This window comes from Ascaphus truei, chromosome 5 (genome assembly GCF_040206685.1).
Source record: "Ascaphus truei isolate aAscTru1 chromosome 5, aAscTru1.hap1, whole genome shotgun sequence".
NCBI lineage: Eukaryota > Metazoa > Chordata > Amphibia > Anura > Ascaphidae > Ascaphus > Ascaphus truei.
Window position 1 is genome coordinate 141,979,074 of NC_134487.1, and position 27,107 is coordinate 142,006,180.

The following is a 27,107-nucleotide window of genomic DNA, read 5'->3' on the forward strand; positions in this document are numbered from 1 at the left end:
ATGGAGGTTGCCATGGAGCCCGCCGGGACCACCCTGCACAAGGAGAAGAAGACGAAGAAGGAGAAGCACACGGCACCCCCGAAGACGGTCCCCAGCAGCCAGGAGACGGACGGAGGAGGCCCAGCGGCAACCAGCTCCAGCGGCTCAGGCGACGTTGCCACCCCCAGCGGCCTCACCCCCACTGCAAGTACCAGCAGCGGCGGCCCCAGCTCCAACCCTGGAGCTGGGAGCAGCAGCAACAGGAGGATCCCCCGCCTGGAACCCTGGATGAGGCAGACAGTGGTGATGCAGCTGAGGGAGGTCGACGGACAGCGCCCTCTATTGGACGCTGAGACCTTTGCCAAGGAGCTGGTGAGCAAAGCAGGCTTTACTCCGGACGAGATCCTGAGCATCCAGGACCTCAGGGGTGGCCTGTTTTTCGTCACATTCGCCACGGCGGGAGCCTGCAGGAGGTACTGGGAGGCTTTCCAGACCCTGAAACAGGAGGTCCCCTTCTCAGAGTTCGACGTGAACTGCCCTATCCAGAGGGACGAGAAGAGGATCACTGTGACGGTGAGGAACCCCCATATCCCTGGAAAGGATATTGCTACCTTTCTGCGGCGCTCTTGCACCGTGGTGAAGGAGCCGAGCAGGATCAAGGACAAGTTGGGGTACTGGGTGGGAAAGTGGAGCATGGTAGTTCGCTTGTGGCCAAATCCAGAAGCGGCAGATCGGCTGCACCACCTCCCTCCCAGTTTTTCACTTGCGGGCAGCTCAGGGAGGATCTTTTACCCTGACCAGCCCCAGACCTGCGGTAATTGCGGGAACCTGGGGCATCAGTGGAAACAGTGCACCCTGAAAGCCTGCAGAAACTGCAAGAACACCGGACACGAAACTAAGGATTGTCCCCGCCAGAAAACCTGTGACCTGTGCGGAGAGACAACCCACATGTTCCGGGACTGCCAGCTGAGGGTCAGGAGCTATGCAGAGGCTGCGGCGAAAGGCACAGCACCGGGCGCGCCCCTGACAGCAACCCAGAAGGCAGCCAAGAAGCCCCCTGCAAACCAAGCCGTAAAGGCACAAGGGGGTAAGTATCAGAAGGAGCAAAGGGAAAAGGAGGCCACCCAAGCAGCGCCCGCTGCGGCTCCTGAGCCCGCTGCCCCTTCAGTAGCAGCCCCCACCCCACCCCTTCCCACCCTCACCCCTGCAGCAACACTCCCTCCCACACCCACTGCTGCTGCAACCCCCACCCTCCCCCCTACCCCAACCCTCCCCGCCCACCCACCACCCCTTGCCCCCTCCTCCCAACCCTCCACTGCAGCCCCCCCCACGCTCCATGAGGCTGCAGCCCCTCCCTCTGTAACACCTCTCCCCAGCCCCGAGGCTGTTGCACCTCCTCCCTCTTCCTCCCTTGCTACAGATACCGCCCCCATAGCCCAGACCGGAACGGAGAAGCAGGGAATAAAGAGGAGAGCCCCTGAGACGGATAGCCCGCACCAGGGGCTGGAGCAGAAGAGAGCCCAAATGCAAATCGGCGACTCACCCACTTCCAGCGACGCTGACAGTGACCTTGAAAGCGACCTGGAGGAGGAGGAAGCAGAGATGCAGGAGGCAGCCATTGCAGAGGAGCAGGCGGCCATTTTAGAACAGCCACCTAGCGAGACACAAGTGACCGTGGAAGAGCTCATAAGAGAGGGGCGAGAGGCAGCAGAGACCCTCCTCCTCCATGACAACCTTGGGCAAACCATGGATCTGCTAGACCAGCTGTGCGAGGAGATCAACAAGACCACCCACGCCAGTGAGGATGGTAACTAGTATCACTGCAAGTCTGTCCAACCCTTTATCCCCAAACTAATGGCGTCTTTTAACATTTTCTCCATTAACGTAAGGAGCATAGGAGAGCGGATGAGACGTGCCAGAGTACTAACATTCCTTTCTTTACAGAAATGTGATGTGTATATGCTACAGGAATGTGCCTTACCTTTTTCTCGATCCTACAGGCACCTGAGCGGGCAGTGGTCTCACGGCCCCTCCTACTGGTCTGGGGGGAACGGGTGCAGGAACGCGGGTGTAGCCATTTTGATCCGGGGGGGATGTTTCACTGTTGATTCTGTCAATGAACTCGTCTGCGGCAGACTACTGGTCGTAGACGGTTCGTGGGCAGGGGAGCCGATTAGGCTCATCAATGTGTACGCCGCCCCCCGGAGAAATGAGCGCTTGGAACTTTTCCAGCACCTTCGTCCTTGGCTCGCAACCTCCAGGGCAGTGGTGATGGGTGGGGATTTCAACTGCACGATTGAGGTGGGGGGGCGCGTGCCCCCCAGCAAATCATCAAAGATAGATGTGACGTCCAGGCTACTCATGGCGATGATTGGGGAGGCATCCCTGAAGGACGTGGTAGGATCTATGGGAGCAGGCGCCGCAAACTACTCTTGGTGCCACCCAAATGGTTCCGTGCGTTCTCGGATTGACTTCCTGTTGACCACCAAGCAGGTACAGCACAGACAGCACTCCATGGTCGCAGTACATTTCTCTGACCACAGAGCCATTCATCTCCAGGGGCGCCTGGGAGGAGGTTTCCCCCCAGGGCCAGGATCCTGGAAGCTGAACTGCGCACTGCTGGAAAGGGAGGAGATCATGGAGGAGCTGAGAACAGCATACACAGCATGGAAAGAAGAAAAGGCCTGTTTCCCCAGCACTGCAGAGTGGTGGGAATTCACGAAGATAAGGATCCGTTGCTTCCTGCAGGCAAAGGGCAGACGCCTGGCGTGTGAGAGGAAGGGGGAGTTCGAGGGCCTGCAGCGCAAGCTGCAGTCCCTGCATGACCTCAAACGCTGTGGATGGAACGTGGATGACGACCTGGAGGAAACCAAGGAGAGCCTGCAAAAGCACTTTGAGGAGGAATCCAGACGAATCATCTTCCGTTCCAAGGTGGAGAACCTTGAGAGGGGGGAGAAATGCAATGCCTTCTTCTTCAAGAAACTCCACTCTGCCCACATGCCCCTGAGGGAGCTGCGAGACAAAGAAGGCAACGTGCAGCAGGGGAAGGAGGAAGTCATGGGAGTCGTGAAAGATTTCTATGAAGACCTCTACTCCCCAAAAGTATCAGACCGAGACCAGGCTGACAAATTCCTGTCAGGGATTACAAACACCATCGACCCGGCAGGAAAAGCAGCCATGAACGCCCCCCTGACGCTGGAGGAGCTCCACGCTGCAACCAAATCCTTTAAGAAGGGTAGGACGCCGGGCGGAGATGGTATCCCAGCTGAGTTATACACGAAGCTGTGGGACCTGATCGGCCCGGACCTGCTCGAGCTTTACAGGGAAATGGAAGCAGAAGGTAGGATGTCCCCAACGCTGAGGGAAGGAATGCTGACGCTCTTGTACAAACGGAAGGGGGAGAGGTGCGACCTCAAGAACTGGCGTCCCATCTCCCTCCTGAATGCGGACTACAAGATCCTAGCAAAAGTCCTAGCGAACAGACTGAAGAAGGTCATCAGCCAGATCATCCACCCAGACCAGACGTGCGGCATCCCCGGACGCAGGATCGCAGACAGCCTCGCCCTAATCAGAGACACAGTCCACTACATCAAAGACCGCCGTGTACACGCGGCCCTGGTCACCCTTGATCAGGAGAAGGCCTTTGACCGTGTCTCCCATGATTTCATGGGCAGGGTGCTGCGTGAGTATGGGATGGGGGAGATGTTCTGTTCTTATGTTAACCTGATGTACCTTGACATTTGCAGTGTGGCGATCGTGAACGGATGGAAGACTAACCCCTTCCCTGTCCTCTCAGGGGTTAGGCAGGGCTGCCCTCTTTCACCTCTCCTTTTTGTCTGTTGTATAGAGCTCTTCGCCCAGTGCATCAGACGAGACGCAGAGATCAGAGGGATCGTCGTGCCAGGACCCCAGAGACGCGAAGTGAAGTGCTCGCTCTACATGGATGACGTCACCATCTTCTGCGCAGATAGCCGGTCGGTGAAGACACTGGTCCAGACGTGCGAGGATTTCGGGAAAGCTTCAGGAGCAAAAGTCAACTGCGGGAAGTCAGAGACCAAGCTATTTGGGCTTTGGAACCTGACTGCCGACCCCCTCCCCTTCCCCATCAGAGCAGGCCTCATTCAAATCCTTGGAGTCTGGTTTGGTGTGGGGAGCGAGGCCGCTGCCCTGAAGAGCTGGAACGAGAGGCTGAACAAGGTGAAGCAGAAGATCGGATGGTGGCGCCTCAGACCCCTCACCATTGAGGGGAAAAAGCTGGTACTGCTGAACGAGATCCTCCCTGTCCTGCAGTACGTGGCCCAGGCATACCCGCCTTCGACCAGAACCTGCCAGGAGATCTCCATGGCAGTGTTCCGCTTTGTCTGGGGGGCCAAGTTTGAGAGGGGAAAGCGCGAGGTGATGTACAAAGAGCCGCACAAGGGGGGTAGAGGAATCCCTGACATCCCCACTATGCTGCGCGCCTTCTTTGTAAGCAACTGCGTGCGGATCACCCTGAGAGACTGCGACAAAGACTCCTCTGGCTACTCCATGTCCCGCCTCCTACTCCTGCCGCTCTGGAGAGCACTGGGGTGGGACAAGTGGGACAGCTCCATCCCTTACAGCTGGCGCACGCCCTGGTTCTACAAGGACGTGAAGAAGTTTGTGAGGCAGAACAATCTGGAGGGAGTAAAACCAGACCTGTGGAAGCCCAAGGTCATCTACAAAATGATCAGGGCTAAAGACATCATGGAATCGGTCCCAGGTCTCCACCCCAACACCTTTGGAACGGTGTGGAGGAATGTGGCATCGAAAAGACTAATGAACAAACACAAAGACATTGCTTGGCAGGCCATACACGGGGGACTCCCTGTGAATGCGGACAAGTACCAGAGTAAACTCAGCCTCGTGAGGCACTGCCCCAGGTGCAACCCAGTGGAGGAAAGCATCATACACCTCTTCTGGAACTGCCCCTTTGCGCAGGCCTTGCTGCGCACGCTGGACACTGACTTAAAGGATTATATACCGAGGAAGTGCGTCACGTACTACTCGGTGTTCCACGGACTTTTCACAGGAACACACACAGAGGACGCAATCGAAGCCGGTTGGCGTCTAATGTGCTGTTTCAAGGACGTTTTACTATTCGCCAGGGAACGCTTGATCAAGGGGAGGAAGAGGATGTCGGTACAGGACTGTCGCAGGCTGCTCCACAGCCTGCTCAAGGACTATTCCATCTTTGACGGCCCTGAGGAGGAGGACTAAACACCCCCCTCCCCACCCCCCCCTTACTCCCCCGCCCCAAAAGTTTTTCTGTGCAATAAAGTTAGAGATAATGTGTGTATGATATGTCATGTCTGTGGTGCGGTGCATACGTATAAATGCACTGCACCGCCGTGTTTGTCACAGTTTTTTTACTTTTGGGGAAAACATTAATAAAAATGTATGTGAGTTGTGTGGGATATGCACTGCGCCGTTGTTAACGTCGCGGTTTTTTTTTCGTTTGGAAAATGATTTATGTACTGTTATAATCTTGTTGTAAAGATTCGCTGCATAATAAAAGAATTTTCAAAACAAAAAAAAAAAAAAAAAAAGCTGTCTGTGGGTGCCTTGGCCCTTTGGCTTAGATCAAGGCGATATGAGTGCTCCTCTCGGCCTGCACAGCTATGACCAAATGCAGTACTATCCTATCTGGGGCTTCAGTAGGAAAGGTCTGTGGCAAGCATTTGGCCCTCTAGCTCGTTGAGAGGTGGTGTCCAGACCCCGGACCACAGAACCCCTGAGCCTTCGGGCTAAGGGGGGATGGCATTCGAACAACCAGCCCTTCGGGGCTGGGGTGCACCCGCACAACCCTCAAAAGAGGGGAGACGATGCGAACTCCCTTGCGGGCCTCGGGCCAGAGGGAGGAAGAGACGGATGTCCTGAATCCTAACGGAGGAAGGCATCAATGTCCCTGGAGACCTAGGCTTTCGGGCTGAAACCTTCAGGGAAACTGTGCACTGAGGGTGGGTCTGACTTCGGTTGGACAGTCCAAGGGCAAGCTCCCTATCCACTGAAGTGGACTGGGATCCGATGAGCGAGAGGGTGTACCCTCTCGGGAGGGAAAAAAAATAAAAAAAAAAAAATCTCTGAATCGCTTCTCGGCCTTTTGGCTAAGATCAAGTGTAGTGTCTGTCCTGTGAAGGATGGCACTAGTTGCATCACTTGGTCTGGTCATGGGCTGAGAAGGCGGATATGTAGCCCGGGCTATTTTTATCACGGCACCCCAGGAGTGGTTAACCTGGTGGAGTCAAGTGTTGCCACACGCACTTTGACTTTTGCACGGATAAGATTTGCACACCCCTACATTTTCTGCACTGGCACCCCTTATTGCCTTCCGCTGAGGGGTTTGCCATTATTTTTTTACCCGCCAGGCTTCCGGGTCTGGCGTGCACTTGTGCACACCTTTTTTTGTCGTTTCGTCTGAGCACTTCCTGCACTGCATTGCACAGCGCACAGGAGCACTCGCACCATGGATTGTGTTTTTTTATTTTTGGGTTATCAGTCACCTAATTTTCTTCGGAGAATGCAAGACTGTGTGCTAGTCGGTGGTCGCCATTCCCTCGGGAGAAGACTGCGGTGGGCGAGTAGGTGTGAGCCGAAAGCCCTAAAGACTTGGACCCTCCTGCGGCGTCTGCTGCACTAGGAGGGAACAGGATGGACGTCGGATTCTTCGGATGACGACGTCGGTGTAACATCAGGACTTTTCCTGGCCCTCGTGGCTGAAGAGGACTGACCATGTCATGGACTTGCAGCTCTCCGGAGCCTATAGTCACAAGTTTTGCGCACCTGGTCTCACTTGACCATGAGCACGGTTTTTAGAGGTGAAATCACTTTTTCACCACCCTGGCTACAAAAAAAAAAAAAAATCTCTGAGTGGGTTTAATGGCTTTGCATCTCATCCCAGCCTCTGTCTAAAAGCTGTGTTTAAAACAGCATGCATTGGCTTGAGGATTGGCTTGTGTAATATGAGCTTGAGACAAAAGGTGGCACTGAGTGCTCATTTGCATGTCATTTCCCAGAATCCCTTGCTGCAGTGGAAGCGCTGTATGCTGGGTGACAATGGGGAAAGACAGAGTTGCAGACCTGTCTAAGACGTGCAAATGAACACACAGTAATATTTACAGTTGCTTTATGCTTTACTGTGGAGGGTTTTTGTCACTTTTTTACCCACCATAACCTTAATGACAGTGGTGATTACCTAGTCTAGTCTCAAACCTGCTTTGCCATTAAGACCAACCTCACACTGATGATACCCATCAAGGTTGAAACATGTATGTGAGTGGGTTTAATGGCTTTGCATCTCATCCCAGCCTCTGTCTAAAAGCTGTGTATAAAACATACTTGTGTATATCCCTTGCTGCATGTGAATCCCTTGCTGCAGTGGAAGCGCTGTATGCTGGGTGACAATGGGGAAAGACAGGGTTGCAGACCTGTCTAAGATGTGCAAATGAACATACAGTAATATTTACAGTTGCTTTATGCTTTACTGTGGAGGGTTTTTGTCACTTTTTCTACCCACCATAACCTTAATATATATATATATATATATATATAAATAAAACAGCTGTCTGTGGGTGGTTTTCTGGGTATGCACCGTAACCCTGGCTGACCATGCAGCAAGCTTAAGCCTATAGGGAACCATGTTAAAAATGGTTATTGAGGCAAAAAGTGACACTGTGTGCTCATTCGCATGTCATTTCCCAGAATCCCTTGCTGCAGTGGAAGTGCACATTTCCACACCCACCCACACCATTTATATCCAGTCCATTTATATCCAGTCCCACTCCACACACACCTTGTGTAAAGCACTGTATATACTGTGGGCTCTCCATTCATTTTTATTCACACTGATACACATACACACTCTTTCTTCACTTGCTTTCAGTAACCATTTAACACCTCTAGCCATAAAACACATCCACACCGGGGGAAGGAACAGCACAGATAACATTCCAAGAGACACTGTTTTAAGTTTACCTTTTGCTTCATTCATTGTAACATCGCCGGAAGAAGAGATCAGTGTATCTCGAAAGCTCGCACAAATAAAAGCATTTCGTTAGCCACAGAACGGTATCATCTATTTATTTTTTTATTTTTTTGATTATTGAAGCTCGGCTAACACGGTACTGATACCTCTACATGTATATATATATATATATATATATATATATATATATATATATATATATATATATATATATATATATATATATATATACACACACACACACATACATATATATATATATACACACATACAACCTCTCCTACTTAACTTTAGAACATTTAGCTGAAAGCTCTCTTTAAATTACATGTGCATGTCTTTTCTGCCGCTGGGTATTTTTTTTAAAAGTAAGTATATGATAAAATGAAAGATGTATGATACATTTATGAGGGTGATCTTATATTCCTGTGTTGTGACCTAATTTTCCTGTATGGATCTGATTTTTTTTAGTTTCAAACAAAAAAAATCTCTACTCATAATACTACTTGTGGTAAACAGGAGATTAAAACATGGATTGAGCAACAATTATAATAATACTGCCACTTAATTAGGGGAAGTGATTGGAAATATAATAAACAGTATAGGGATTTTTTTTTAAATATAATGATATTTTTTAGATTAGTTTGTTTTGCAAGTTAGAAGGGGAAATAATGCAGGAAAAGTCGGATAAGGAATAAAAAAGCAAAGAAGCCCATACTACATTATTGAGGTGATCACTCACATGCAGCTACACTACGTATTAAAATCGAACATTATCCATGTTCAATACCATTGTCTGCAATTTATTTAGTGTAATCCTGTTTGATGCAATTGATGCTGCAGAAAGAGGATATCGGGACATTGTTTGCTCCCTAAACACTACAAACACAGAGTACATCTTCTCCTCCCCCCCCCCCATTGATTTCCCACTGTCTTCCTATGTGTATTTATTCCCAAACAGTACACATGAGCTTATTGCACTAGTCTCTCTGCTTGAGCACTTGAGGGGCTTGTAGTAAATAGATAAAGCAATGAGCAATATTGGGGGGTTTGGAATATCAGTAGCTTTCCTTAATTTTAAGAAGAAGATTACATTTTTCCGTGAATAAAATTGCCAACATTATCCTCTAATCTGCCAGAGGGGTCTGCAATGCATTGAAGAATAATCTGGAAGTGAAAGTGTTCAAAATAATATAGAAGAAGAAATGGGGAGGTGGGGGTGGGGGGGGGGGGGGAGGGTGGTGGTGATACCCAGCACTCAAATGAGAAAAATAAAGAAAAATAAAGTAAATTACAAATATGTTATAAAGAAATGTTACTGTGGTTAGTCAGCCTTTCTATAATGGTGCTGCGTGTGCACACGGCAGAGAGCGTGGAACCGGCCGACGGGGGAAGACAGGGAAAATAAAGATTTTGTGCCGCTACCGCTGCTGAAATGTATGTATCTGTGTGTATGTGTGTATGTGTCAAAGTTGAATAAATAAAAATAATTTTTATTGTGCAACATGGTTTTTTTTATTTAAAAAATATTATTTAATACATTATTAACTCACACAATCTACACACACACACACACACACACACACGCACGCACGCACGCACGCACGCACACACACACACACACACACACACACACACCACACCACACACCACACCACACCACACACACACACACACACATACACATACACATACACATACACACACACACAGTACATTCGCTCATAGCATACGCACAAAAAGTGTGCGCACAGGCGCGAGCGCACACGCGCCCTATACTCGCGTACATGTGTACTATAGGACAAGCCTTAGGCTGAGTCCATGGTGACTCCAGCCGTGCGGAGGCGCGCTGAGGCTGAGTTCACGCGCCGTCCGGGGGCGTGCCAGTTACGTCACAGAGCTGGTTTGCCCTCATTGGACGCGTGCGCGAGCCCCTGCTAAAGCCGCTCTCATTGCAGCTGCAGGGGCTCACTGACAAGCGTCAGCGCGCCTCAGCACGGGTCAGCGCCTAAGCGCTGACCATGGACTCAGCCTTAGAGTGTAAGCACTTTTAGTCAGAGATTCCCGCTCGCATTGTTTACGTGTACATGTGTAACACACACCCTTATATTGACCTTATATCTTTTCATTCAATCAATGTGTATTTATTTTTTCATAGCACAGTGTATATGTCCACATCTATATTTAAAAGTAGCATAAAAATAATAAGAATGATTATATTCATGTTTAAATACACTTTGGTTAATGTGCACAATGCTCTCCCTTGCAGCGTGTTGCAGGTACCCTAGGACATTAATGAGGTTCATTGAATGGGTGCCCTTCAGTTCTGTGGTTTGTTAAGAGGTGGATTCTGTAGATAGGCTGTTAAGGTGTTCTTGAGTGGCACATAAAGCCATGGAAATGCAGTTGCTCAATCAGCTGGTATTAGTGTTTTAAAGTATGGGGGCGTAAGAAGAAATTTTTGGAGGCCATTTATCAATGTCGTAGCAGTTCCACCAATGCACAAATGATGTCATTCTCTTTGATGTCATCATATAGCACAGTTCCTGTAACCCCTTTTATGCCACAGGGGCCGGCACTGCATTGCTTTGAACTGTATTTCAGATGCCTTCTCCAGTAAAGATGTTGAGTTAAGAAATGTCCTGGTTTGACCACATCTGTACACAAAATAGATCAGGAATGAATTAGGATAGCATAACCAGTTAGTTTAAAAGCAAGCTTCATTCCAAATAGGAAATACTGTAATCTGACTCTCTTCATGTAATAACAGTGTGTGCTTAAAAAATAAATAAATAAATAAATATATATATAATGCTCACTGTCCATATCAATACGATAATCAACAGAAACAAAATCAAGGTAAATTATACTAAGTAATGGAGTTCATGCATTTTCTGCCATGTTCAGTGTCCTGCATCAACTTATCAACAAAATCATAAAAGTTTATTAATTTTGATTTTCAACTGGCATCAGTTGTTTGGAGGTTGGTGGCCCCTCCTCCCAGGGTTTAAGCTCACCCCACCCCACTTTTTAAGTAGTAGGTTTTTTCATGTTCCTGTGTGGACAGACCCACTGGGGTCATTCTCCCTCCAGCAGAGGTAAATGAGAATTTAAATAGGTAGTGTTAGGACCTGCTTACTGGTCATGCCGTGACGTGGCTACAGGCTTATAACGTTTTGACCAAAGGGTTTAACTAAATGACCCTTACTCATGAGAATACTGACATTGAGGTATTTAACAATATATATTTTGTCACATTGGATGTAGCATTGGGTATTTTTGGCTTTTGTTGTATACATCACCAGAGATGAAACACAGTAGCCCTTTGTTCTACATTTTCAAAGAGTTCATAACTTTAATATGCTTAAAAATAAAATAAAAAAACAAGAGAACATACACTTTGTTTGGGTTGTGGCCTGCCTTTAAATCATGCTTTTTTTCCCATTATATTATTGCAGGTTACATATTTAGAGCCGTTCCCTACGCCTATCCTCCCCACTGAGTATAATGAGAAGTGAGTAAGGATGTGTAGAAACATGCAGTCAGAGTAATGTATTTCCAGTCTCTCTGGCAGTGGAGCAATTTATCAGCGTTATTCCGGCTGAAAACATTAACTTTTAGCTCGGGCTGGGATTTACAAACCACATGATCCAGTGATGACTTCATTAGATTGTAGTGAGGAGTGAGGGGTCGAGTTATCGAGGAGAGAGAAAGGGGCATATTTAACACGTAGTAAGACACACAGAAAGTGCAGTGTCCGTTGCTGTAAGTAGACCCCATCTTACCTCCTGTACCAATGTATGTTGATATTATCATTTTATTAATATTGTCTTTCACACAACCATTGTACTCTGCTGCAGAATATTTTGGAGCTTTCTAAGAAGTAATAATATTAATGTAATCAAACCAACTTTGATCACACTGCCTCTCATTTCCTGCCTTATCACCATTGTATTGACGGGCAAAGTTAAATGTGCAAATTGCACAATGGTGCCATATTTTCTGTTGAGAATGTGGAATTATTTAAGACTCAACAGCCCCCGTTGCTGAGCAGAGACTCATTAATACATTTGACAAAGTAAGAAAAAGCAAAAATAACATAAACCAAAAATAATAATAATTTTATTAGAACAAAGTCTGAAATGAATGATGATATCAGGAATTGAGCAACACATCCAATATATCAAAATAACAATGACTGCCAACTACTGCACTTATCCCCTCACCTGCTGTCTCTGTAACTTTGCCATCATACCACTTAGATTGTAAGCTCTCCAGGGCATGGATTTAATTCCCTATGGTCTGATCTTCTTTGTTGCCCTTATTGTATTATAATTCCCTGTGCTCTATTGTCTCTCTTGTAAAGCGCTAAGTACAGCTGTGGTCGCTATATAAAGAACGATATACATATCTACATGCAACATCTTAGGCAGTGCTAATTTTAATAATAAAACAAATATACTGTGAAAAAAGAGCAGGGTAAATGGTGAATTGTAGGGTGTCTGTTGTCTATAATTATTATATCATTAATTAGATTAGATGTAGATACATGTACAGTATAAGCACGCACACAAAAGCGTTACTGTAACAAAACAGCATTTGGTTCCACAGCTGGGGCAGTCCGTAGAAATAAGGAGAACTAACTAAGTATGACTCAACAATCTCATGTGACATATAATATTTGTATATTCCAAAGGCCACCTACAAACACAAGCAGAAAACTAAACACTGAAAAGAAAAATAGAGTGAAAGTATGGTACATTCAGGCGGAAATGCCCCGAGCATCAGATTTTTTACTTCTATAAAGGACCCCGACGATTTGTGTCACGCAGTTTGTAGTATTGCCACATGGGATTGTATCTGTGACACTGGTGGGGGTGACACGTTATTATTAATGGTGGGCACTTTCACTGGTGTTTGGTTCCAAAAATAGGATTTGGGATTTGTAAAGAATTATGGAGGAAAAATCAAAATAAACAGGAATATTTTTTTCACACAGGTTTGCAGGTTTTTTTTATTTCGCTAACTCAAGTTCGCCCAGTTTTTAAAAACAAAACAAAAACGAAGCTGAGGATGAGCCTGTCTCGTGTTCCACTTCGCAAAGTAATATAAGAATAATAGTGATAAAAAAAATCTGCAGTTGTCGCTGTATACAATAAGAATTATATATGCAAAAAACAATACTACTAAAAACCGTATTTGCATACACTTTTTTGGTGACAAAAGAGAGGATTCTGTGATATGACGCCATTTATAACATTCAGGGCTAGGGAAGTCTCTCTGAAAGGTGCAGGCTGACAGAAATTTGTGCAAAGGGTCAAAAGTAGCTTAAAAACCGAGCAAAAAGAAAAGACTGGCTTAATACTGTATTTTAACATTCCTTTTTCATTTTTTAACCGGTAAACGTTGTTAAAAATTGTATTGTACTGTATGTCTTTATTTATATAGCGCCATTAATGTACATAGCGCTTCACAGTAGTAATACACGTGTGTAAAAAATGAAAACTTCAAGTTAATGGCAGCTTCAATTTCACAATTATAGCCCCCAGTGAATCACAGTGTCAAACATCATTTTATAAAGTCATTAATCACCTTGCTTTAACCTGTTAAACACGTCACTGACATTCGTTCAGTGTTCATATGTGGGATGCTTACCCGTTCTATGCAATATTGGCTTTGTCTTTTTAAATATTGCTTGCATGTTCTCCCGTTTTTTATATATATATATATATGTGTGAATGTATGTATATCTTTATTTATATAGTGCTATTAATGTACATAGCGCTTCACAGCAGTAATACATGATAGTCATATAAATAACAAACAATACAAATAGCACATAAAGGGGAGAAATGCTTCAGACATAAAAGTGGCATGTAGGAAAAGGAGTCCCTGCACCGAAGAGCTGACAATCTAATTATATATGTATCTGTCAATTCCTATTTTGCCATTTATTGAATTACACGTGAATACTTAATCTTGTAATATTTGCTCATTTACATAACACATTGGCATATGGTGCTGATTTAAAAAGCCAAACGAAATAGCTACCTACTGTAACAAGCACTTACTTCCTGGTTTAGATGTGTTTAATTATGATGGCAAGATCTGTTGCAGATCGATTTCACCGGCCAATTCCCCAGTTTAATAAATAGGCCTTAAAGACTCTTGGGCCTATGTACGTAGTGTTATAAAGGGCTTTTTGATGCAAAATTGGTGCGGGGAAATCTAATTTTAAATGCTATTGTGTGCACCTACAGTATGTGTGTGCGCCTGTCTACATAATATGTACTGGTGCGCCGACGAGTATTCTAAAACTTATCTGGGGCAATCACCAACAAGACTCAGGTACATGCTGGGTACATGCTGGGTACATGCTGGGTACATGCTGGGTACATGCTGCAACATTTCAGTGACATTTCTGCAGACAGACTAATGGCCCATCGGATTAACACAGCGGGGGTCCCTGCTGTGTTAATCCGATGGGCCATTAGTCTTTCTGCAGAAATGTCACTGAAATGTGCAGCATGTACCCAATCATGTACCTGAGTCATGTTGGTGATTGCCCCAGATTTTCCAAGGCAAGTTTTAGAATAAAGGCTGGCGCAGCAGTATGTGTGTGCGTCTGTCTACATAATATGTATGTGTCTGTGCGTCTGTCTACATAATATGTACGTGTGTGCGTCTGTCTACATAATATGTATGTGTGTGCGTCTGTCTACATAATATGTATGTGTGTGCGTCTGTCTACTATACGTTTGTCACATTGATCAAAGTATCAAGAAATTGTGAACCAAAAACCCTTGAGCTCATTTTAAGAAAATGTAAATAACATTTAAGCTCTAAAACCAGGAAGTGACAAAAGGAGTCATTCTAAAATAGATTCCCTATTACGTAAAAAAATCAAATCCATAACATTTGTGCATAAAAATGTAGTTGTACTCAAGACCCCCATGTATCATAACGTGTGTGTGTGTGTGTGTGTGTGTGTGTGTATGCATATACAGTAAATCAGTGAATAAGTATTGCTGTACAGTGCAATCCTTCAACCCTGCCCTGTTTGTCTAATTGTACTATTCTTTTTCATAGTGGTTTGTGTTAGGGCATCTTGGCTTCTATAAACAGCGATGTTTGTTGCAGCTGTCTGCTTTACACTTGTTACAGCTCGTCTTTTGACATGAGTGAGTGGAGACTTGTGGGGTCTAGAAAACTCATGTATGACACAAGCTTCCAGACCTCACAAGTCTCCTCTCACAATGTCAAAAATACTCTCATGTTGATCCAATAAAGGATCACAGCCTGTGCTGCGGCTTTTTCAGGCTATTTATGAAGATCCTATGAAAGGTAACTAAACACACAATAATTTACATGCTATGAAGCCATTTTCCTATGGTGAAGATTTAAGCCCCATTCATTGGAACGGAGCAGATCTTCTCTCCAGCACTGGGAATTGGTTTCACGGCATCTTGAATAAGGGCCACAGGGAACTTTGATTTCATAAGAGGTTTATTCTTACATTCCTTGCAGAGACATGTTTACTGAGATTTACCTAATGTCAGGCTTGGTGGAGGCTGTTGGTGAAGGTAAAAGGGATACAAATGGTGGCTACGTATACCAAATTAAATACATTCCATGATGTTTGGTGGGCTATGTAGAGTAAGTCCTCATTAAATCCCTCTATTTCCATTTGCAAGCTTCCCTCAAACTAAAAGCCAGGGCTTGATGGCGAATGCGCCCAAATCCGTTTCCCCGATTTACTCGCATTGCCAACCCAAAATCTGGAAAATCCGCAAATGGCTTTAATACGCGTGAATTCATCAAAATCCGCCACTGGGTTCAATTCGTGGGAGGATTCTTAAGAATTTGCCAATTTATTGCTGAATCCGTGGATTGGATGCTACACATCCGCCAGCGGGTGGCAGATCCCGTGGAGTGTACTGGTAACAATAATTAAAAATCCGCAAAGCGTGAAATCGCCCTTTTTGAGATTGATTGGCTGAAATCTGCGGACTAAAGGAACCGGCCGATCTGCTGCGGATTCAAATTCACCCCAAAATATCGCCCTTCTCTAGCTTGGAGGGGAAAGTGGGCATATTAGCTTGAAACATTGACTTTATTGCAAAATCTCGCTTGATACATAATTTCCATAACCCATGGACTATACCCCAAGCTAGATACCTAGGTTTCATATTTTACCCTCCCTCGCCTCCATCTCACACATTCGGTACCTCACCAAATCCTATCACTTCCCCCTCTGCAATATTTCCAAAATACACCCCTTCCTCACTGAGCAATCCACGAGCATTCTTATTCACTTGTTATATCACAATTGGACAATTGCGCCCCGCATCTAATTGGTCTCCCCCTCTGTGGCCTGTTTAATTTCCAGTCCATTCTAAATGCTGCAGCCAAGCGCATTCACCTCACCCGCCGCTCTTCTTCTGCAGCTCCACTATGCAAATCACTGCAACCCCATAGAGTCAAACGTAACAGACTTCTGCTCAACTACACAGCTATACATAACATCGCTCCTCTCTAGTCTAAGACCTAGTTTCAAGTACTCTCCTACACGCAGCATATGCTCTTCTCATAATCTAGGTCTCTCCACCTCTCATTACTTCCTTTTCCCCCGCTTCCAAAACTTCTCCCATGCGGCACGCCAACTCTGGAATTCTCCACCATGCTCCTCAATCAGACTCTCCCCTAACATACTTACTTTAAAGGTTCTCTAAAACCACACTTCTTTGTACACGTCTATCCTACACTCTCCTTTTTTCTTCCTATTATTTTTTTTACTTTTATTCTAAAATCGCATACTCAGGAGTCCCAAAGTTGATAGTGAAGTCTCCACTCTCCACCTTTTTAGATTGTAAGCTCTTTGAGACAGGGATATCCTTCCTATTATTTCAGTTTGTCTTAACTCATGTACTCTTTGTGTTATATAATGTTATTGTCCTCCCTCCCACATAGTAATGCACTGCAGTGTATGTTAGTACCATACACATAAAAGATAATAATAATAATAATAGTCATAATAATAATAATAATACCACAATAGGTAAGTATATAAATATCCTCTGAACCTTTATCATAATTCTGGTACAGTGCTTGGAATGAAAATAATGAATGTTTAGTGAGGGTATAATCAAATGGATGTAGCTGCCAACCCTGGGCTGGAGGTTGAAGAATAAAAGGAAACATAGGACATGATGGTATATAAACACTGCTTATCTCATCTGGATGGCCTCATTCTTATTTTATTTCCACTGTATAACTGTGTTATTTGGTTTTCACTCTATATTTTGCATGTGCAAAGGGAGATTTGAGGGATTGGAGACAATAACATAGTAGACAAAAGTCAATTACAACAAGTAAGAACTCACTGAAGTGAAGAAGGGCATTGATGTTGGAAATGAGTGTGGCTGCCTCCAAAGTATGACACTTAGGGGCTTGAGGTTTATCTGCCAATGTGGCCAGTTTCAGCCCAAAATGACCCAATCAGCCACTTCAGCGAATATAGAAGAAGCCGCTAACTCCAAATGAGCGTATTTGTAGCCATCAAATGACCATTGCACAAGTATCAGTAGAATAATTATAAGTTTCGGGTGGTTGGCGCAGCTGCCGCCGGTGTGTCATTTGACTTTTTCCTAATCTTTATTCGGTACCTATGTCTTCTAATGTTCACACAGGAAGGGCTTTTTCCATCACAATTCGGCATCTGTTTTCTTTTCCAGATATGAATCCTATAATTGTGTCATGGGGAAATTTTCAATTAGTCACGGACAAAACCAATTTTGCCGTCTCAGATAACTTTTGGGTAACTTGTACACATTTTAACAATAGAAAAGAAGTTTGTTTTTATTTAATAAAAATAGAATGTAGAAAAATGAATGTATTGCCTATTAATTAACTTAATTAAAAGTTAATTAAAAAAAACATTTTCCTGTAAATGTTTGTCTTCAAATAGTTCTCGTGGCTCTTTTGAATTCTTGCAGTGGCCTTGTGGTCTATGTATTAAACAGACTTTTAGACACCGTAGCCAGGCAATTATTCAGCATTCTTTCCTTCAGTATGCACATGTAAGGTAAAACGTTACCTTTTTGATGCAAGAGGGGCGTGCAACTCATGGAACGGGATCCACGGAAGGGTAAAGTTTTATACCAGTATTATCTTTCCATTAATTTAGAAATTATGTTTCTATTTGAAAGAACATGTTTGTGAGTATAGAGGGTTTCTGCCAGGTTTGACATTAGCAATAGCAGAACACACCAATAAACGTAAATGGAGTGAATACAATGGTACATACATTTCTTAGGGTAAATTGATGCACAGCAGCCACATTTCACAGGCCTGGAATTTATTATATTATTAGGGCCATATTTACGAAGACCATAAGTCTCCTTCAGCTCTAGAAAGTGTCTTATGGCAGAATTCTGCTTAGTAGATATGGGCCATCATTGTTTGAAGTCGTAGTTTACTGGTAAAACAATGGGGGCTATGAACAGAAGTAATGAAAGTGGCAAAATCCTGTAAATTCTTCTTAATTACCTTGATTACCTTCGATGTACGCCAATCGCTATTTGTGAAGGCGCTCCTTATAACTTGTGTGTTAGCGCCCCCTGCGGCAGCTAATGCTCCTAGCTGCAGAATGCTTTGTGCGTAAAAGAAAAGGGGGTGTTTAGGGGCGTGTCTTTACTTTTGCCCTAAGGCAGCAGTTAAAAATTAAATGAAATAATACTTCACTATTTAGATAACTTTGACACCTCTATTTTTTAGTTTCATTGTCAAGCAACGCCTACACTTATTTAAGAGGCTTTTTTACATTAACAATAATAAATATATATATATAATAATAATAATAGCATGTTCTTGTATAGCGCTGCTAGTTTTATGTTGCGCTTTACAGAGACATTTTGCAGGCACAGGTCCCTGCCCTGTGGAGCTTACAATCTATTTTTAGTGCTTGAGGCACAGGGAGATAAAGTGACTTGTCCAAGGTCACAAGGAGCCGACACCAGGAATTGAACCAGGTTTCCCTGCTTCAGTCAGTCTCCCTCTCCCTCTCCCTCTCCCTCTCCCTCTCCCTCTCCCTCTCCCTCTCCCTCTCCCTCTCCCTCTCCCTCTCCCTCTCCCTCTCCCTCTCCCTCTCCCTCTCCCTCTCCCTCTCCCTCTCCCTCTCCCTCTCCCTCTCCCTCTCCCTCTCCCTCTCCCTCTCTCTCATATATATATATATATGCGCACCTCAACCCAAACTACATTTGGAAATATACTCCTGGTGTGCTGTCTCCAATTTGCTGGACTCCAATCTGGCAATACACTTTATATATACAGTATATATATATATATATATATATATATATATATATATATATATATATATATATATATATTTGACTCAGCTATTGAAATTTATACACATTTAGCAGTTATTTAGTATAAATAATATTTTGCTTATTATTGTGTGCATAATATTTTTTTTTTATTATAAATGAGTAATGAGTATTGACATGGTCAATGTTGTTGTATGTACTTTGCAATGTCATGTTCATACTAATTGACCACTAACAATGCACAGAGCGATTTTCAGGTCTCTGCTTCATTAAAACAGATTCACTCCACAGCATAACAATTAGGATTGTTTGTGGTAACAACACATTCGTACAAGCAATTAAAGGTAAGATTGCATTTATAATGTCCAAGATTAATTAGGGGGTGCAGTGATTAGGCTGTTTAAGTAAAAAATGTGCGTCAGCGTGTAGATGTGAACGCTAAAAATCAGTTCAAGTAAATAGCCCCCAATGCATTTAGTGGTAACAATTATGCATGTATCTGTGCCTTATGCACCCAAATTAGATTGTTACATTATTAGACTGTAGAGTCCTCTGGGAAGAGACTCAGAGGCTATTTACTTAGTGGCAGTTTTAGCGTTCAACCCTACGCTTCTTTGTAACATAACATTGAGCAGTGCGCTTATCTCAAATGTATGTTTCAATTAACAAGTACAATAATTACCTTTAATTGTTGCCATGATTGTATGGGCCTAATGTAATGCATTGGAGAATATTCAACCACTACCACCACCTCTGAGGTGGCGGCCCCAAAAAAACATAGGTGTGATTGTTAAGTATGTAGCAATTTACCATGTGGTTTTTTTTAATTGCTGTGGCACGATGTAAATACCTTGATGATGCAAGGAGCGCTACCTGGAGCACCGCACACAAACACGGAGGCAAGTGCATTAGAAGCAGTTTCACAAATGCTGACCGGCGGCCACACAAGGTACAGATGCAACGTCCGGTTTTAGACCACTTGCCTTGGAAAATCTGTGACCGTCTCGCAGTAACTCGTGAGATTGTCCACAGAAGGCTGTAATGGCCCATCGGATTAACACAGCGGGGGTCCCTGCGTTTGAATGGGACTCGCAGCCCTGTAGGATTCACACAGGGGCGTCTCATTCAAATGCAGGGAATCCCGCTGTGTTAATCCGATGGGCCATTAGTCTGGCTGCAGAAATCTCGCAGCATTGGATGGGTTGTAGTGCAGAATTCTCAAGGCAAACGGTCTACAACCGACAATTGCCGCTGCACTCTAGAATGTTTTAGGCTGTTTTTCATGATTTTGCCCTTTTTTTCCCTCTCGTAAATCGCCCTCATCATGTCTGCAATATGCTATGTGCAGTGCTGCATATACACACTGTCAGTGTTATATAGGAAAATATATTTTTAGATCTCGTTATCTTTTCTGCTTCTAGTCAGAGCTTGTATATTATCAACCATATTGTGTAGTTTAATGGGTAGACAGGGGGATACAATAACACACACTTATCCTGACAGAATAAATAAAATAACAGGTGGACATATGCTGATACATTAGATAAGGAAGCACTTGCTAGCAGCAGATTACAATTGGAAGAGAAAGAAAGGAAAATGGGAAACACCCTATATTCATGGATTTCTTTACAACATATTCTACAAGGAAACATACACTGAGATGCAAAGTGAGGGGGCTAGTCAGGTTTACTTTAGGTTGCCTGCTTGTATACTGTAAACTCTGCAGCCTGGATCATTTAACAACCATACAATATATGAATAACACCTCATGTCTTCTTGTTAATTGCCTCATTTGCATGTCATTTCCCAGAATCCCTGGCTGCAGTGGAAGCACTGTATGCTGAGAGATAATGTAGGAAAGCAGGGTCGCAGACCTGTCTGAGACATGTGTATGTGCTCACAAGTGGTATTCTTATTTGCTGACCATTGGCAAAATATGTCTCTATATATGTACATGTAACAGTGGCACACGGTGAGAAAACATAGGCGAAGGTGCTTCATATATCTGATGCTGTTTTTCTTGCATGAATATTGCTGCTTCTGAGAATTTGGGAGCTGTCCTCCAATGAATAGGACTCACTCCATATGATGGATCTTGACAGGGATTTATAAATGATAGATTAAGAGCTATAATTTGTAATTTCCTCATTTACTGCTAGAGCTTGGGATCCACAACATTCACCCAGCATCCTACTTTTGTTGTAGATTATATAAATGTGTGAGCACATAGAATATAAGTGGTTTGTAACAAAATTGCTGTAGATCTTTTCCCCAAGTAACATTAAATGAACAGCAATTAATTAGTCTAAAAAAAAGTCGTTGTAGAAAATGTCTTGATGGATTCCACTTGAAACGGAACAGATAAGACCGCAGCCTGCCATGGTGTGTTTAAAAGTGGAACAAAGATTTCAGTTTCTGAAATGCAGCACAAGTCTGATCCTTGTCTGTCCACACAACATTTTCCAAGGGAGATAAAAAGTTTGCCTTTTAAATGTCCCCTGCTGGGCCCCCCAGTCCCTATCAGCATTCAATGTCACACTGCAGAAGGCTGACCATTATTAGCTATACAGGGCTGTGAGCAGAGTGGCGTGGGGAGGCAGACGGGGAGATAATAGCATTAAACACTGGCTACAAAACAATGGGTTCTGTCTATTAAGGCAAAAGTGGTGCAATTCTGGGACAAAAGAATCTGCGCCATATGTATCAAATCAGTTGAAATAAATAGGATGCTTTCAATAATACATCTGATGCAGTTGGTTTTTCACCCAGAATCGCACAACTTTTGAATTGATGCATAACCACCCATGGATTCAATTATTATCATTTTTTTTTAAAATCAACATTATTTTATTGACATGTTTATTGTTGTACAGAAATCGAAAATTGCAAAAAAAGAATAAAACCATTGCCTATATTTACTAAGTGGTGCTATCGCATATTCCATAAGAAGATGTCCATAATACACCACCTGGCATCCACATAATTGGACTCAATTATCAGATGTATACAATGTTGTGCACATTACTGCCCCTCCCTTTGTCTCCGGTACTAGAAAGCAAAGAAGATTGTAATCTCTTTGGCACAGTCTTGGGGAGACTATGGGACAGTATTTCTCTACGACTGTATACTTTAAAATGCGGCATTCTACGGCAGAGGTTTATATAAAACAAATCACAATTACTGCAGGTAGAGGAGTAATCCTTCTCTATGAACGCCAAGCCGAGAAGAATAAAAGAGCACAGATAGGTGAATGCTTTTCCTTCTGCTGTCCTAGAGTTTAGGAATAATCTCTGAGCTAACTATTTTGCAACATATTTTCCATAGACAGAAAGAAAAAAGAAAGATTGAGAGTGATAACTAAATCTCTCTCTTCCCTCTCCCCTCCCCCTATCCTGTTTTGTACGGGAAGTTTATCACTTATCAGTGTGACAGGGTGAGATCTGCACTGGTATTTTATCTCTCGTCTGTGGCACTGTCCCTTTGCCTGAGGAGACGCCACATGCATTAGTCTCATAACGTGGCTTGTGAATTCTCCTGTTCCTTCCAAAATCCATCGTAACACTTCACTCTCTGCATCACCTGCACCATTCTTCTATCATTGGCCCTTATTCAATCCGCTGTGAAGTCAGTTTCCTCTGCTGTAGAGGAAATCAGTTCAATTCAAATGAATTGGACTAACATTTTATTCAGCTGTGGAAGTGGCTTCACAGCAGAATGAATAGAGGTTATCCTCGCTACTTCTACCCAGTGGCATACTTACAGTATCCCAAGCTGGTAATGCCCTTAAATAGCCTCAATAAAAGTGGTAGTCAACATTTTTTTAAATTAAACATTGGTGTAAAGATATTTGGATCATATTTTAGAATGAATTATACAATACTTATGATATCAATACAGAAAGAGAGAGTGCCTTGCTAAAAGAAAACCTTGAATTGTGAAAAGAAAGTGTATAAATAAAAAAAAGTTGTGGTATTCTGGGATTTCAAATGTAAAAAATAGGGTTACTGCTGATTTAATAATTAATAGTGTAATAGCACTCTATGTTTGTAAGTACTGTAGGACTCAGGACCACTGACGGGGTAAGAGCTGGGAGAGCCATCCCGGGCCTGGCGGAATTATGGGCCTAGTTGAAGTTGGTGCCTGACTCCCACTCTCAGGGCGCAGGTCAGAGCCCCCTCTTGGCCCCAGGTCAAGGCTTCAGTTCCTGGGCCCTGTGAAAGCTGTCGGGATGGTTTTTGAAAATAATGTTGTCATATTCTAAGTTTGTAAATAAGGTATTGGTACTAACTACTCTGTGCCCCGTAGGACCTTAACACTATAATTGCTTGTGTCAAATACTAAAGTCAGGCAGCGCATGCGCATTATTTATACAGCACTTAGTAAATGAGTACTTCCAGTTGTGTGCAAATGTCCTAGTTGCACAAACACTGTCATATTCCTTCACACAGACATTCAGAGTTTAATTGTAAGACATACAAATACACACACACCTCCATACACACAAGTCGGTGTAGTTCAAACCCACACACAGTCCGGTAACTCACATTCTACAATAAAAAAACAAAAGCAAAAATCTATGGTACTGTGAAAGAGGGGCACAAGGGGAATGTATTTATTTAATATTTTAACACAAGTGACATCAGCACTGTCTTGACAGTAAAATAAAACACTGCATTCAGCGGTACAAGCGTGTGATGTAGCCACACATGTACGGAGACTAAGAAGAATAGGCGGTTCTATAAAATGCCCCTTTCCAGGCCTCCTGGGGGTGATTTATACGCCACTGCCACACACACCCTCATCCCATGCAACCCCACACAACCCCAAGCCCCACGCAAGTAAATAGCGTCACAGGTATGCTGCACTTTAAACGCTGTTACTGCATCTTTTTATGACCTAAGGTGAGTAAACCCCCCTAATATATACTTCTTTCATTGCAGGGTAGTTATGGGCTCATACAGTAGGCAAAAGCAGCAACACCCCCACATTTGTAGTGATCAGGGCCGAGTTACCAGGTCGTTTTTACAATCGCATCCTCAAAGAGGACCAGCAAAGGATGTTTTATGTGCAAATATTTCTCCCAAACTGAAAATTGCAGGAGGACTTCGCAATGAAACATGGGAGGAGGCTGATATGACATTAACCACTTAATTACAAGAGGCGGCAGCAACGCATTGCAGAGCATTAAAGGGTTTAAGGGCAAAGCAGTTCACCAGCAGTATTAAGTATGAGGAAGTTTGTTTCCATGCAGACCACGGTGTTGACAATCTGAGCACCTCCCTCTCACACCCTGCATGTGCCCTCTACTGTATGCTCTTCCAATGTTTGCTACGTGTTCCTGGTCCTTTTTAGTGTACATACAAACAAAAACATTTTTGGATCAGATCAAAACCAAGGCTCTGAATATATATATATATATATATATATATATATATATATATATATATATATATATATATATGTGTGTGAAGAGATTGGGGCACACACTTAAATGATATAGACCAGACTACTGGAGAGGGTGGTGCTATCAAATTACCTGTGAGGTACTGTACACAAATAACAAAAGGATAGGCACGCCAAAAATATGCAAAAAAAGTGTCTTTTATTAGCCCAACATTTCGACTACCCTCTGATAAGAACTGCTGGATGAAGCACTACCCAATGACGATCCAAGTACTGTGGTTGCAGCGTTGTGGGAAGAGAGAGTGCTTGCAGGGTACACAGGGGTGTACATGGAATTTAGTCACCATGAATTCCTGTTCAGTCTAATGTTGATGTTACTGGGGGTATTAAGTACCAATACTTTTTTATTTTCAAACCAGAGTAACACTACTTTCCTAATGACAAATTTAGCGGCTCTTTGTATCAAGTCACACATGAGAGCAAAGTTTTTATTTAAACGGAAACCGTGCTTACAAATACCTGCGCCAGGCAGCGTCTATGCAGTAATCTTCGTTGCACCATTTTTGGGCATGTCTGTGATGAGATGAGGGTTTGATGGAGCAGGAGTTAGGGTGGAGTTATATTTGCATATCAGCGCAGGCCTATGTATTAGGAAATGTGCGTCTTACGTTACATAGTTAGATAGTTACATACTTACGTAGTAGATGAGGTTGAAAAAAGGCATATGTCCATCAAGTGCAACCTATGCTAAATTTAGATGACAGATACTTATCAAATATTTGTATTAACAGTATATTGATCCAGAGGAAGGCAAACAAAAAACCCTGACGTGAAACATTATGTAATGCACTCCCCTTTCTCATAAGGGGAAAATTAAATTCCTTCCTGACTCCAATAATGAAAATCAAATTTCTCCCTGGATCAACATCCTTCCCATGTTTACTTATTTGGTATATCCCTGTATATCTTTCCTTTTTAAAAAGATGTCCAGCCTTTTTTTGGACTTATCTATTGTATCTGCCATCACAGTCTCCTTGAGTAATAAATTCCACGTTAACTGCCCTTACTGTAAAGAAGCCTTTCCTTTGTTGCTGGTGAAATCTCCTTTCCTCAAACCTTAAGAGATGACCGAGTCATTTGTACTGCCCTTGGGATGAATAGTTCTATTGAAAGTTCCTTGTATTGACCTTGTATATATTTGTATATAGTTATCATATCCCCTCTTAAATGCCCTTTTTCTAATGTAAATAAATCTAATTAGCTTGCCTGTCATCATAAGTCAGATTCTCCATCCCCTTTATTAATTTTCGTGGCTCTTCTCTGCACTTTTTCTAGTTCCATTTTTTTTTATGGAGTGGTGCCCAAAATTGTACTCCCTATTCAAGGTGTGGCCTTACTAATGCTTTATAGAGTAGCATAATTATGCTTATTTCCCTTGCCTCAATATCTCTATGAATTTATTTGCCTTTACAGCTGCTGCCTGACATTGGGCACACTCCTCTTTGAGCCCTGCCCTTTCTCTAGCAGTGCACCAATTGTATCTAGCGACTGCCTGGTCACATGATCTTCCACACTGAACTTTGCATTTTGGGTCCTCTTCTGCTGCACTGACAGAGATTTAGTGAACCCCCGAGCCAAATCTTCAGGAGCACAGATCGGGCAACATAGCTAATCACTTGTCAGTGTGTAGATTGTATTGATGCACACACTGAATGGATTTTTTTTAAAGCAGCAGCTTGAACTCCTTCTTTAATTATTAAAATGTCATATAATTTAAATGATAATGAATGGAGCTGAACTCTTTCTGCTCAAGGGAAACATGTTGAATAGGAGCCATTGACACTAGGATATGTATGCTCAACATTTTATGAATCTTGCAGGTGGTTTCTACATTCTCCCAGGTGCAAAACTGGAGCAAAACCAGAGCAAACAAGTGACACCAGATTTATCAAAGTAAAATCTGAATTCGCTTTCAGTGGGATTCCTTTATTTTAGATACTGCATTGGGGCAGTTGTTTGCTCTGGTGTTGGCCCAGATTTGCAGAACGGAGACCTTAGTAAAAAGACTTGTTAGTGTCAGGAGATATCCAGCCTTCGCCTCATTACAAACTGTCTCTCCTCCACTTCCCTCCACCCCATTCTTGCTATCTTTCTTCCTATCCCTTTTTGTCTTTCCTCTCTCTGTCTGTTTCAGTCACTCACAAATGCCACTTGAACCTCCCATGTATTATCACCCTTTCTCAAGGTTAATTTAGCTAATGCCCAGGACTTTGTGGAGACAAGAGGAGCAACACATACTGTATATACAAACACAGCAGGTTCTAATGAGCTGTGACCCCTCTGATTCACCAGCTCCCTATTCAGCACTCCTTCCTGTGCTGCTCATTTTCTTTGCA

The 27,107-nt window shown here is 43.5% G+C and overlaps 1 protein-coding gene and 1 pseudogene across 1 annotated transcript; both read left to right on the plus strand.

Moving 5' to 3' along the window:
- Positions 1–26,668, plus strand: LOC142494682 (uncharacterized). The gene is made up of 2 exons (XM_075599114.1): positions 1–1,066; positions 26,592–26,668. The coding sequence occupies exons 1-2, from the start codon at positions 1–3 to the stop codon at positions 26,666–26,668; spliced, it is 1,143 nt and encodes a 380-aa protein (XP_075455229.1).
- Positions 6,085–6,158, plus strand: LOC142496353 (U2 spliceosomal RNA; annotated as a pseudogene).
- Positions 26,669–27,107: the final 439 nt, after the last annotated feature.

What these genes read in the sequence shown, in the direction of transcription:
- LOC142494682 (XM_075599114.1), top strand. Translation starts at nt 1, where the DNA reads ATGGAGGTTGCCATGGAGCCCGCCGGGACCACCCTGCACAAGGAGAAG. An exon ending in AGCCGTAAAGGCACAAGGGG is followed by an intron (nt 1,067 to 26,591) that starts GTAAGTATCAGA and finishes TGAATCTTGCAG; the next exon opens with GTGGTTTCTACATTCTCCCA.